Source organism: Theropithecus gelada, chromosome 7b (genome assembly GCF_003255815.1).
Source record: "Theropithecus gelada isolate Dixy chromosome 7b, Tgel_1.0, whole genome shotgun sequence".
NCBI lineage: Eukaryota > Metazoa > Chordata > Mammalia > Primates > Cercopithecidae > Theropithecus > Theropithecus gelada.
In genome coordinates, this window is record NC_037675.1 from 97,797,999 (window position 1) to 97,812,507 (window position 14,509).

Here is a 14,509-nt window from a genome sequence, read left to right on the forward strand (position 1 = left end):
AATTGACTCCAGTGATGGTTGCACAACTCTTGTGAAATACTAAAAACCATTGAAAGGTATATTTTAAATGAGTATGGTGTGTGAATTATATCTCAACAAAGCTATTGCAAAAAAAGAACCTGAAGTTGACTTCTAATTTGTAAATATCACTTTGACAGCAGAATCAGAACCCTGCAGAGAAAATAATTTCTAATACCAAAGTTCTGTTCTCAATAGATTTTCTTTGTTAAACAAGAAATTTAAACATGTCGAAAGAGAAGAAACCAAGACACATGTTTGTCCTACCTTTGTGGTATAGACTGAAACTGCTAGAATGAAGGCAAACGTAGTGCTTGTCATCAAAACCTTCATATTTTGTCACGCAAAATAATGAACCACTATTGAACTCTAACCAGAATTCACCATGCTTGTTTTCCAACAGATCTCCATTATCTTGCTAGTAAAAACATCAGAAAAACACATAAGTTATTATTTAAATGCAGAAAAGTAAGCATGTCCCTTGAGATGCTCTTTGTTGATTCAGCTTAGGAAAATCTCCCATATTGCAGCAAAGCAATCTAATCCTTGAACCATTCAATATCACGGTAAAAAACAAAACTGGATAACTTAAATGCTATGTGGAACCTCGTCTATCAGATGAATCTCTGTACTTTGTTGTCACCCCAGAAGCAGAATTAGCACCTGTTTTCCAAAGGGAGAGCCACACAAAGTTTGATCTGCAACGAAAGCTAAATCCCCAAAGTTGCTGTCATCATGGTTTGCCCCAGAACACTGGTCTTCATCAGTCCCTGAAACAACCTCAAAATATCAAATACTGGCCGGGCGTGCTGGCTCACGCCTGTAATCCCAGCACTTCGGGAGGCCGAGACAGGCGGATCACGAGGTCAGGAGATCGAGACCATCCTGGCTAACACGGTGAAACCCCGTCTCTACTAAAAATACAAAAATCAGCTGGGTGCGGTGGCAGGCGCCTGTAGTCCCAGCTACAGGGGAGGCTGAGGCAGGAGAATGGCGTGAACCCGGAAGGCAGAGCTTGCAGTGAGTGGAGATCGCGCCACTGCACTCCAGCCTGAGCGACAGAGCGAGACTCCGTCTCAAAAATAAAAAAATATCAAATACTTCAATCACTGGATATGTATCCTAGTAGATTTATTTAAAATAAGATACATTTGAAAAACCACTTTGGATTTGTAAACCTCACCTTCACATCTGTGAACACTGCCATTAATCCATGATTAATATTCAGAAGAACTGAGAGAAAACTCTGAGAGTTCTTGTTCTGAGAATCTAATTTTTTTTTCCTGCGAGAACGATAGTTGGGATCAACAGTGGAAAAATACTGCAAAGTCTCCTCCTCAGATCCACTCTCCTCATCTATGAGAAATAAACATACAATTACACAGTTCTGATAGCTTATTAAAACAACAACTTAAAAATGATCACGAAAATATTTTATATTTATAATCTGCTTAGTTTCACAAAGAATATGGTGTGAACATAGAAATATATTGTTTTTCTCTTTAGCGTTGAACTTCAATGTGCACACTATCATTCTAAAGAAAACATATTTAAGTGATAATGATATGCTCAATATACAAATAGAAAACAGGAAATATTCTTATACATTACTAAAAGAAATTACAAAATACAGTTACAATGAAAAATAAAGATTTTTAAATCCACAATTGAAAGGTTAGTACTTTGTTAACTAATAAACTAGGCATTTTAAATCAAAACAAATTAAAAATATATTACCATAGTGAACTGCAGATTTAAATGGACTAAAACTATCTTTGTTGAAAGTATTAATGAGCTGACTGGCTACTGAAAGCCCAATGCCATAGGAAATATTCTCGAATGTCTCCACTGGTGAAGGAGCTGTTGGTTCCCACAGCAGCAAGTCATTAAAGATCCTATAAAGACAAAAGTTGAAAAATAAGTACATAACTCCTAGTTCAACAGAAGACAAACTAAAAAAAAAATCCTTTCAAAAGATAACATGAACAATAACTTTTTAAATGGCAAAATGGAAATTAGATCCTACAAGAATTTGGAAAAGCAAAAATAACAACTGCATTATTTCAATGAAAAAATAACCTATATGGCTATAATGCAGGGCAGTGACAAAAGAATCTGCACAATTAGATACCTAACTAGATACTTGCCTAATTTTACCTGTGTTATATACATCAAATTACAAATTCATATTATACTTCAAAATATACCTTAGAGACAGAAGCTCATGAAAAATAAAAACCCACAAAGAACAAAAAAGGAAGACAGCTCACCTATATGAGAGCGCTTTGTAAACTGGAACTGATCCCGCATCATCTCATTGACCCTCCCCTCAGTCCTGTGGGGCGTCCAGGGCAGAATCATTATTCTCACTTTACACTTGAAGAAACTGTCTCATAAAGGTTATGTGACCTTCCCAAGGTTACATGGCTAATTAGTGGAAAAATGGGGATGAGAGTCCAGATTATGTTGATTACATCCAGCTCCCAATTCAGTTCTTTTTTTAAGGCAAGTATTTACCTGTGGGATCAATTCAGTTCTTTCCCTAGAGATACCTGCTTTTTCTCTCATCAACAACAGAAAGCACAGCTTCACTGGGAAGACTTCACGAGATGAAGAATGCATATGGAGCACAAAATAAGGAGAGAAAAACCCTTATGACTAGTGAGACTAGCCCCATCAACACTGGCAACCAATGGGAAGGCATATATCATACCTAGGCTGTCACCACATCCTACTTTTACAAGGAACTACCTGTCACTGCTCAGATGGCCCTCTGTCCTAGCCTCCTTCCCTCATCCTTCCCTGTCCTAGCCTCCTTCCCTCATCCATCCTCAAAGCTTTCAAGAAAACTCAAACTTCACCGTGTCTTCTAGGAAGCCCATTGTAAGATCTGGACCCACAGCACATCCTTCACACAGACCCACTTAAATCACAGCACCTACAGCACCCTGCTGAATTTCCTCGTTTCCCCTTTCCAGACTGCAAGCCACCCAAGAGAGGGACTTGTGTCAATCATCTCTACATGCACCTAGCACAGTGGCTGTCATGTAACAGGCACAGACAGTTGGTGAGGACAGTGCGTGACTCACATGAAAGTGCTGCCAAAACCCAGACTCATCGTAAAGCCTGGTGTGAATAACAGTCAAGGCACCACGTGGTGAGGTAGCCCTGCCCCCTTCTGTGAGAAGCCACTGCCAGGCCAATTCCTGAGCTTCTGAAGTCCTACTAGAGGGTGTACACCAGGACTGAGGATTGCGACTCTCAGATTATAATCCACCCACTTATTATTTTCTCTTTATTTATATTTTTGTCTAAACACAGTCCTGATACCATTAATAATATCAAATATTGGATGGTGCTTGTAATATCAAGAAATATCAAGAAACAAAACAATGCTTAAGATACGTAAGGACATATCACCATGACTCTGTGTCTATGAGGCTGAAACAAAATAGATGCTCAATACATATTTAATGAAAGCAATGAGAATTCTTTTTTACATTCTATTTTAAACAATTTTTGACACAGAAAAAATTCTCCTGTACCTAAAACCATATTGCTAAAAAGAGCCTGTTGACCAAGGCACTAAAGGAGTAAACCAACATTTTAAATATATAAAGGCAAAGTTGGTTATAACTCCTGCTCAGAAAAAATAAATAAATAAAAGGACAGTGTTGACATATTTAGTATAACTTGAATGGGGTATGAGGATCTTATAGTAGTATGTATCCAGTTTAGCTTCCTGCTTCTGAGAGCTGAATTGCCAGTTAACGTAGAATGTCCAAGTATGTGGGAAATACGCATTCAAGTACTAAACATTGAAGGGACTCAGGTCAGCCACTTACTCTCAAATGGTTGGGGCACAGGGAGTTCTTTGTACTGTACTGCAAATCTTCTCTGAGAATGTTTGAAAATTGTTTAAACATATTAATTTGAAAATACAAAGCCGAATAACGGGCAAAGGATGCAAACCCTGAGGAAGTTAGATACAAGATTTATACGATCCCAGAGAGTGAGGGAGCGCTTCAGTATTTACGCAATTCCAGGGGCCTGAGAGACCAAAAAGTGGTTAGTGGAAGGTATTTAATAGAATAGAAACTCTCTTAAGCAATCCATTAAACCAACTACCCAGATGAATAGATACATACTCTAATACACGCTCTAATACCCTCTCCCTGACTTAAGCAGTCACCTACCCAGTTACTCCAAAGTGCCACAACAATGGAAGCCTTCAGTATGCTAACTGCCTGCTGCTGCTGGACGTCTCTCTAGCAGAGCTGAGAACTTTCCTATCAGTGGAGTTATATATTTTATATACTTGTCAAAGACTAACTGTGTCTGGCGTCAAATCTGCTTGTATTTGTTAATGTAAGTATAGCTTAAATAAAAACTGTGCTGTTTTAGTTAATGCAGACGGTTAAAAAAAAAAAAAGTCTTAAAAACCTACAAAGATTCTCCTCTCACGTATCTCTGAAAAAATTTTTTTCACTCCATTTTAAAGAAACTGGTACTAAAAACAGTAGACAATGCCTTCTGGCTACACTTTATGCAAAAAAAAAAAAAAAAGACAAAGTAGTCAGATGCCACATGCAGGATTTAAAAAAAGGAAAAAAAAAAAAAGACAACAGAGAATTCCAATCAGCGGCTCATACTCAAAGAAAAGGCCTTGTCCTGTATTTAGAAATGAAGTGGTAAATAAATATATATTTATAAAATGAATGTTTAAGGTATGTATTACTGTTCTTGATACCCTGATTTAATCGAAAGCAATCTGCTCAGTCAGTGCAGAATGACCAAAAAAAAAAATGGGTCAAGTCTTTTTGATCTCTGGGCGAGGCCCTGAAAGAGTCATTTCATTTCCCTCAATCTCAGCATTGCACATACATCAGCTCTTTGCAGACAGCCCTGAACTATGAAATAAAAGGAGGAGCCTAGAGATCAGTCATTTCCAAACTGCAGATCATATATAAACAAACCCCAACATTTAAAAACAATTTGAAATCTCTCTAATGTGAATTTAATATAAATTAGGTGCTATTTATAATGTATACTATAAAACAAATATAAAAATACAAATTTTAAAAGATTATTTAAGTTAAACATAAGTGCGAACATTTTCTTCCTATACCCTAGTGGACTGTTCTCTGAATCTCATTTTCAAGATCACTGAAGTAATGTGAACCCTAGAAGAATCCTAGAACTTAATTTTCTGATTCTAAGAGCAAAAGTTATTGACACCCAGTGAGAAAACCCAGGGTTTATTACTAACATTTAAGGAATAAATACCGAGTGATATCTGATACCAAGTAATCCTACAGCAGAAACAACAGTCTGAAGTTTCTGAAGATTAATGGAAACTAGAATAACTTGTCTACATGTAGGAAGCTAGTGATGACAAACACTAAGGACTTCTTTTTCTAGAAACCTACATGACAATCTTTCAGGTATGCTACAGAGAAATCCCTTCAGTGGGTAGAAATTACAATAGACAACTACTAAGTGCTTATGATATGCCATACACTGTTCTCAGAACTTTCCAAGTGTTGTATCATTTAACCCTCCAAACAACCCTTATAGGTGGGAGCCAGGATCATCTCCATTTTACAGACGAGAATGCTGAGTCTTATGCAGGCTAGGTAAACTGCGCAAGGCCTTCAGAGTCTATGACCTAGAATTCCATTTATATCAAAATATCCGCCTGGTATAAATATTGAGGGGTATCTAAATATAATAAATTTAAATTTTGTACATGTTCATAGAATTTTGAATTCCAACAAGATATCTTTTTGACTGTTGAGGAAAAGATGCTTCTTGTACAATGACTGGGGTTCTGATTCTACTCCAGCACTGGCTAGCTGCATTAGTATCTCCTAACTCTTCATGTCACCGCATGTGAAGAAAAAAAATCATATTGGATCGGTAACCTGCAGTAAGCTGACAGAGGGCAATCAGCCAACCTCAGGGCTGAGGAAATAAATATCTCACACACCCAGCACCACGCTAGTTAGGAAACTCTGCTATGACAATAGAACATCATAACGGCAATAGTCACCACCAACACCACACAAAGTACACAGAGATGGCAAATAATATTCAGGCAAGGAAAGGAAAGGGGGAAGAGGAAAATCAGGGAGGCAATTAGAAAGTCTGATTCCCAAGATTCAACTAAATGGGTATAAACTCACCTATTATAAAGCTTCTCATAAAAGCTCTTATTAGGTAGTGTTACATAAATATTTGGTAACGTAAGTTCCAGCACATAGTGAGAATTGCTGATTGCTTTATCCTGAAATTCTGTCATTTCTACAGGGTCTCCTGGCATCACCATCTAAAACATAATAGTTTAGTGCAAAAAAAAGCATCAAATAACCATTTTATGTTTAAAATAGTAGTAGCATCTTCTTAGCCTATCCATAGGACTTGGTGTGTGAGAAATAAATAAGCATGAAACATTTAACTGGAGAAAATATACACCAAGAAAAAACAGATATTATTTAATTTTGAAGTTTAAGACCTAGCAAAAACAGTACAATGAGCATTTTTTTAAATAAAAAATTAAAAGCATTGCTCTATGACAGAGAATAATAATAATATTCCTTTGTAGCTTGCTCACACTTTTATCTTACCTGTTCATTTTCAAACATTACTCTACGAGAAGAAAAAGGAGATGGTGCTGGTCTTCTTAGATCACAAACATCTTTCAAGGAATGAGCAGCTCCTTCCTCTTCCTCCTGGTAGGGACCATCATTCTCCTCTTCTTCTTCAGCTGCAATTCTCTCCAAAATGGAATGCATGGCTGGTGGATTTATTTTCAGTACAATTCTGATATCAAAGACAATTTTAAAAAGACCAAGATCTAAGTGTAAACAGCAAAACTTTAACTTTTGTGCAAATTAATACAAACACCACTGGTTAAATCTTAATGATAGAATTAAACTTCTCTACAAAGTCTAATTATGTCTAAGGTAACCCACTTATGAACATGTTGTAAACTTGAAAGTGTGGAACTGAAACAAGTAAGTAACAGAAAGACATCAACATTTTATACTTGGCTAACTGAAGGTCTCACCTTTCGGGGGCAAAAAGGTTATTTTTAAATTTCATTAAAAGTCAGCAAATTTTACCTAAGGATTCTAGTTATCATTAACCCAAATCCTCTCACATATAGTTTGTCGGGCTATAATAAAATACTTGTCTACCTAAGAAACCTCATGTTATATCAATCTCACATTATATCAGTTGTTCAAAGGGAAAAGGGAGAAACTGATTAGGAAACAGTTTCAAAACTCTAACAACAAAGTTACCTTTTCCTCTAGGAATTTCAATAATAAACGGCTGGTGCTGTTTTGTAGCCACAAAACCTAAAGACGACTGAGTTAACGCAGCCTGTGACTACAAAAACTAAAGAGCTTTTTACTCCAGAGTAATCCCTTTCCTTTCCTAAGCTTCTACAGAACATCTCTAGCACAGACTTTTCATTCTCCTTTGATGACCATATCCACCCACTGTTATAAGGAGGCATGGAACCCTCAAAGAGAATAGCTGTGCTGCAACTATAACTCTTATTCCCTAGGTAGTGGTGCTATTTGGTTCATAAATGATCACGGGCTTTTGTCTGAATTGATACATATCCCAATGTAAATCGTGCTTCTGAATTACTTAACAGAAGTAGATCCAATTCTTGTGAAACTTGTGCTCTAAACTCATGCTAATTACCAGGTGTGTATGAGCAACACCTATCCTAAGAATCTGATCAGCCTAACAGACAGTGGAGAGGAGTAAAGCAAGGCAGGCAGAAAAATGGCACAACAAGGTTTGAAGGTGACACATCTCACACATTCATGTGAACACCCCATCATCACACTTATGAACCACAAAAGAGTCAAGGATGGACATGTTTAGCTTATATTTAATAGCCAAAATGTTGGTTTAAAAGAATATTTTATTGTTAAAAGGAAAATCCTATTAAACCTATGTGCTTGCTTACTCACCGTGGCCAGTCAAAGTCATCTGACGATGTTGTATCTCCATCTACTCCACTAGACACATGGAAAAACTTAATAGATGGATCTCCTTTCTCTTCCTGGAATGATCCTAAGAAAACAAGACTGATTTACTGAAATGCGCTTCTTCTCAAGTACTAAAAGAAGAGATGGAGGAGCAAAGATTCTCTCAATCAGGAACATAATGCAACCTTAAGTACTACAGCATTTTGCAATCGTTCTGGTTTCATGTGCACATGTGGTAGACAAAATGAGCCAATAAATTAAAGATTCTGTGTTCAAACTCAAATTCTTAAGTACCAATGTATACTGCATAAAGTGCATAATGACACAGTAAATACAGCAAGCACTTACCACTTACTAAGTGCTATTAGTGATTATTTCTTCTTAAAGTCTATATAATCTACCACTAGAAAAATAACTACATTTCTTAAATATGTATTTTGTACGAAACACTGTAAGAAATACCTCTGTTCAAAATAATTCTATATGGGCTGGGCATGGTGGCTCACATCTGTAATCCCAGTATTTGGGAGGCTGAGGTGGGCAGATCACCTGAGGTCAGGAGTTAAGGGACCAGCCTGGCTAACATGGCAAAACCCTTTCTCTACTAAAAATACAAAAATTAGCTGGGTGTGGTGGCGTCCAACTGAGGCACAAGAATTGCTTGAACCCAGGAGATGGAGACTGCAGTGAGCCAAGATCACGCCACTGCACTCCAGCCTGGGCAACAAAGCAAGACTCTGAAAAACAAAAACAACAACAACAACAAAAAATTTTATACATGTTTTTTCAATCCATTTTACAAATGAAAAATGGCTTTCCTCCAGAATAATGAGTTTCTCACCACTGGAAATAAGCGATGATCCCACAACACCTGAAGGCCCTTTCATGAAGTCATAATCGACAAAAGTTCATTTTAAATATCTCTTAAGATCTGTAAAACCGAGAGAGAAGGGGAACTTTTGCAAACTATTCTCATGCGGGGTGGGAGTATGGCTGCAGAGAGAGGGTGTCGTGGCAGAGGCAGGTGGTCTAGGAACCACAGGATAAAAGGTTTTCCAGGTCTTCATAGACTTGGTTCACTTTAAAGTTTTTATAAATTCCCTTCATTAACTGACAAAAACAAAGTAATACAGAAAAAATCAAAACAAGTTTTACAAATAAAAGTCACTAGCAATTAGTATAATGGTTGAAAGCTCAAGCTCAAGCACCGTCAGACTTGGGTTCAAATCTTGATTCTGCCATTGACTACAATATGATCTTGGTAGATACTTGCTTCTTAGTCCACAGACTGTCTCATCTATTAAATTATAAAAATAATTGGAAAAATAAACATATGGTGATTACGATGACTAAAAAAAAACAAGACAATGTGTATCAAGTGCTTAGCATAATATCTAACATACAGTGACACTCAACAAGTTCTGTTATCAGTCCTACAATAAATAAATGAGAGGTGATAATAAAAATGTAGGCTAAAGTACTATATTCTCCTGCAGTAAACAGGAATTTTAACAAAGGGAATGAATCATCATCCTTAGTTTTTTAAAAATTACCTATATCATATATTTGTATACAATACTAGAAAGACATTGTTGCTCTTGATTTTTTTAACATAATGTGCTTTAATTTTACTATATTTTGGGGCTGTCAGATACTTTTGTGATGTAAGTTTCAGTAGCAGTTGTTTGTTATCTAGTATGGTTCTTTTACAGACACATTCAATCTTACCAATTAGTTCTCTAAAGGTAAGTTCCAATTTAATTTGTTCTGGGGTTGATCCTCCTATAAATTCAGTCTTAAATTCTAGATCTGTGAAGGCTAAATAAAGGATCTCCTTCTGAAGTGACTTCTTAAACCATGGTCCCCTTTCTTGATCGGATCGAAGATCAGGTATTGGGAAGCGAACAGAAAGGTTTAATGCTGGTGTGGCAACTTGCACTGATATTCGACAATTTGCAGGACTATGTGAATCATCTAAAAACACTTCAGTGAAAGCCTTGTGCTAAAACACAAAACATCAAAAATAAGCCAAAATATTAAATTAAGTACATGAACATAAATGACACAGTATTCAACATTACAATATATATAATCACTATCTCCCCATTTGGTATAATGCATTAAAAGTCAATTCAAATTACCATATTAATTTAGTGTAAAAACAAATTTATAATGCAACAACTATTGGCAAAAGTGAAAACTACTGGCAAAAGTTAAACTCTGAAATAAAAAATCAAATTAAAAACTGAGCCAAAGTGAAGACAAAGGCACTACAGATTAATATTTATCTTACTATAAATTTATAAATACTGTGTAAAGTAGCCTACCAACAAATTCAATATGGTTAAAATCACTATAGTGTCCAACATTCAGTTTGAAAGACTTTTCTACCAATATATGACTTTAAAGACTCAATGTGAAATCAGATGAATTATGCCAAATACAATCTCTGACTCAACTTTGTACTTCTAAGATAAAACCCAGAGGCTGGCACGTCACAGGTTCTAAATAAATATTCACTAAATGATGCACCCTGAGCTCCTATCCAATCCAAGGGCATGATCTCATCAAATGGCTCTATGAGACCAAGATATATGCACCATTTACCCAAAGCCATCTTACAATAGAAGGGTCAAAGAACATGCCATTCAAAAAGAAATCTATTTCTATTTTTTCTCTAAAATATATTGAAACTTAAAAAGCTTTATTCCACTCTAGGTTGTAACACTCCTCAGTTTCTTCAATCCATTTCTAACCTCCATGATTAGAAAATTCCCTTCATATGCTAGACGTACAAATCTTGTGTGTGTTTGTTTTCTTTGAAACAGGTCTTGCTATATCACCCAGCTGGTCTCAAACTCCTGGGCTCAAGCAATCCTCCTGCCTCAGCCTCCTGAGTTGCTGGGACTATGGGTGCAAGCCACCACACCCATCTAGACTTGGATTTTTAACAAATCTATTCTAACTCTTCCCCACTTGATTTGCTAATATTAACCACCACTCTCAGGCAAAAATAACCCAACAGATTAAACCATCATCCGATTGCATATATAGTTAACAGCTAATACAGAGACTACCCCACAGAAACTAAAATAACTAGCAATCGATAACAGTAACAAATAAAGAATGCCCAGCCTGAGCAACATAGGGAGACAAAAAACAAAAACTTAACTGGGCGGCACATGCATGTAGCCCCAACTATTTGGGGGGCTGAGGTAGAAGGATCGCTTAAGCCAAGGGGGTCAAGGCTGAAGTGAGCCGATACCGTACCACAGCACTGCAGCCTGGGCAACAGATTTTTGTCACAATAATAATAATAATATTAATAAAGAATGCTAATTTGATGTGAATACTCAATACTAAGAGAAAAGCAAAGAAGTAGAAAAATAGAATATCTTTTTCCTTTTCTTTTTAACAAAGGTTGTCTCCATCTGATCCTGGTCCTCTGGCCCCAAAATTCCTAATAGACTTCTTGCAAACCTGACTGACTTAATTTGCTTAGAAAAGACCCCAGGCACCAGATCCAAGTAAAAGTGATATAATGTGATGTTCAATAGATTATTTTCAAAAGTATATCCCATATTGTTTGGGCTACATGTTTTAGGTAGTTCAAGTAATTTATCAAATATATAAATAGATAAAATTTTATGAAGACGTTATAATTACAGCTTATAAAAATTCAGATAGACATGGAAAAGTAACGAAAACCTAATTCCACTGTAACATAAGCAATGCTACTGACTGGCATATTTCCAGGCATTCTTTTTCTATACATCAATTTTATTTACACAGTTGTGACAAGTTTACATAAAGCAATATATTCTACTTTTTGATTTAATCCTTCTTGATGAGCCTTCTTCATGTTGCTATACCATCTTCATAACCATCATTTTATTTTATTTTATTTTTTTTTTTGAGACAGAGTCTCACTCTGTCACCCAGGCTGAAGCACAGTGATGCGATCTCACTGCAACCTCCACCTCCTGGGTTCAAGCTATTCTCATGCCTCAGCCTCCTGAGTAGTTGAGATTACAGATGGGTGCCACCAGGCCCAGCTAATTTTTGTATTTTTAGTAGAGACAGAGTTTCGCCATGTTGGCCAGGCTGGTCTCAAACTGGCCTCAAGTGATCCTCCCACCTCAGCCTCCCAAAGTGTTGGGATTACAGGCGTGAGCTGCCACACCCGGCCATAACCATCATTTTAAATGACCACATGACATTTCATTCAGTGTATATCAAAACTTATTTAGCTAGTCTACTACCAAGACATAACAGATGTCTCCTTTTTTTATTATTACAAATAATGCTGTTTTAACAATATATACTGTTTAATCTATTAAAAATACTTAAGTTCAGAAATTATCTCAATAACCCTATTAGCTAACCATAATTATGATTAGTATTTGCAGCTTTTGAATACTTACCAGACTAATATGCTTATTATATGAAGTATACATGTGGGATGCCATCATCTCTACTGTGGCAAGTTTCTGTGGTTGAAGCAAAGAATTTAACCTGTCCACAATACTGATATCCAGCTCACAACACACTGGATTTAATTTAATTTGCAATTCTGCCCTCTGAGGAACTGAACTAAGTCTTGCTTGATTACCCTTTAAAAAAAAAAAAAAGGGCATTAATCCAATCACTAAAAACTACTATAAAATTGGGTTAAAATCTTTAATTGTGACAAAATATATATCAGATGAAAATTTACAGGTGGCAACTATAGAAAAAGATCTCTTACCTGGGGCCCTCTATTCTCAGAATGCTTATAATGAAGCTGAAGACACACAGGGGAATGGGAACCAGTCTCTTCTTTGGAATGGAACGTTAAAAGCTTAAAAGCAAAGACGAAGATAAATTAAAGGTAAGATTAACCTACAATTAATCACATGAATTTACAGAGGTACCCATATAAGAGTGAGAAAGGCTTTTTGAAGTCAGAAATCTGGTTTTAAGTTTCATTTTTGTCACTTATTAGCAATGTGAACCTTAGACAAGTTAGTTAACTTCTGTGATATCTCATGGTAAAATGTAAGCGAGGATTCAAATAAATTCATTTCCAACAAAGTGTTGTTTAAATAAAACAGTATAGGGTCAAAGTAACAGCAATAAATGTAACTTTGACAGTTTTCTAAAGTTTCTTTAGGTCACACTTTTACATTAGGGAAAATATCAGAATAATGGTAAATGAACACAAAACATTTAACTTGTCTTGAACAGTGCTTAGCACACAGCAGACATTCAATAACTATTTGTTCAATAATCAAATTCTTCTGAAATGAAGAGTGCTTTGAACATGAGTGAAATGAAGTCATTTCTCTCATAACCCACCTGTCACTCCTAAACAAGTCAACTCTAAAATTCTAACAGATCCTTATAACGATGCTGAGTAACATTCTTAAAAATGTTTCAATAGAACACAAACGCAAAAAGAAAATGACAATATTCCTCCTATATGACTTTCTATACATTTTTAAAGAAAATCACTGACTCATACAATTATTAAAAAGCAAGATAGATTTAAAAAATAATCTTAAAGAAAAAGTATTCAACATTTACCTCTGTATAGTGAGGAGGAACAGAATGAAAATCAGTTGGAAATAGGCACTCCAAAAATTCCATTTGCCCAATGGACATATCAGTACTAAAATATCGGGAAGCTGATCTTTGTCTTTGTTCATAGGATACTTTAATGCCAGTACCTATAAATCTATTATAAAAAATGCACCATTTAAGATTATTCATATACTTCTAGATTAAACAATGTGCAAGTAGACAAAGAATAGAACAAAGTGTTAACATATAACAATTATCCACCTAGTCTGACAAGTTCAAGTTGTTATCAATAATTAATACTCCTAAGGAAATTAACCAGAAAGATTGCTTCAAATTTCCCTTTCCTTAAGATAAAAAATCAGTTCTGTTGATGGAAGATTTTTCAGGATCTATTTATTTCTCAACACTGCCCTTCCTCTTCCACATTTAAAAATTTACATTGCAAAGATAAAATCTTTCAGATCTGTAAAATATATAAAATAGTTTCTTAAAGTTACCTAAAAACATCACGCAATATTTCAAAAACTTTAGTCAGTGAGGCCCAAATGAGGTCTACCACTATTTTCTGTTGCTTTTGTTGTATTTTCCTACTGGCAGATATTTGAAACCTTGTCAAAAATGGGGGGAAAAAAAAAAGTCCAGGCACACTGGCTCATGCCTGTAATCCCAGCACTTTAGGAGGCCAAGGTGGGTGGATCACCTAAGGTCAGGAGTTCGAGACCAGCCTGGCCAATATGGTGAAACCCTGTCTCTATTAAAAACACAAGAATTAGCTGGGGGTGGGTTGCATGCCTCAACTTAGGAGGTTGAGGCACGAGAATCGCTTGAACCCAGGAGGCAGAGGTTGCAGTGAACTGAGACTGCACCACTACACTCTAGCCTGGACAACAGGGCAAAAGACTGTCTCAAAAAAAAAAAAA

General features: G+C 36.1%; 1 protein-coding gene and 1 pseudogene across 1 annotated transcript in view; both read right to left on the bottom strand.

The window, feature by feature from the left end:
- The window catches only part of ATG2B (autophagy related 2B), an 83,694-nt gene that overhangs the window by 35,205 nt on the left and 33,980 nt on the right, over nucleotides 1–14,509 (bottom strand). Inside the window, exons 12-21 of the mRNA XM_025392471.1 lie at nucleotides 13,593–13,743; nucleotides 12,775–12,867; nucleotides 12,452–12,640; nucleotides 9,756–10,029; nucleotides 8,010–8,112; nucleotides 6,645–6,840; nucleotides 6,204–6,346; nucleotides 1,756–1,913; nucleotides 1,202–1,374; nucleotides 286–436 (exon numbers count right to left, since the gene is read on the bottom strand). Coding sequence (XP_025248256.1) covers nucleotides 286–436; nucleotides 1,202–1,374; nucleotides 1,756–1,913; nucleotides 6,204–6,346; nucleotides 6,645–6,840; nucleotides 8,010–8,112; nucleotides 9,756–10,029; nucleotides 12,452–12,640; nucleotides 12,775–12,867; nucleotides 13,593–13,743 — 1,631 coding nt within the window. The remainder of the gene's footprint in view (nucleotides 1–285; nucleotides 437–1,201; nucleotides 1,375–1,755; nucleotides 1,914–6,203; nucleotides 6,347–6,644; nucleotides 6,841–8,009; nucleotides 8,113–9,755; nucleotides 10,030–12,451; nucleotides 12,641–12,774; nucleotides 12,868–13,592; nucleotides 13,744–14,509) is intronic.
- LOC112629626 lies at nucleotides 7,805–7,901 on the bottom strand (annotated as a pseudogene).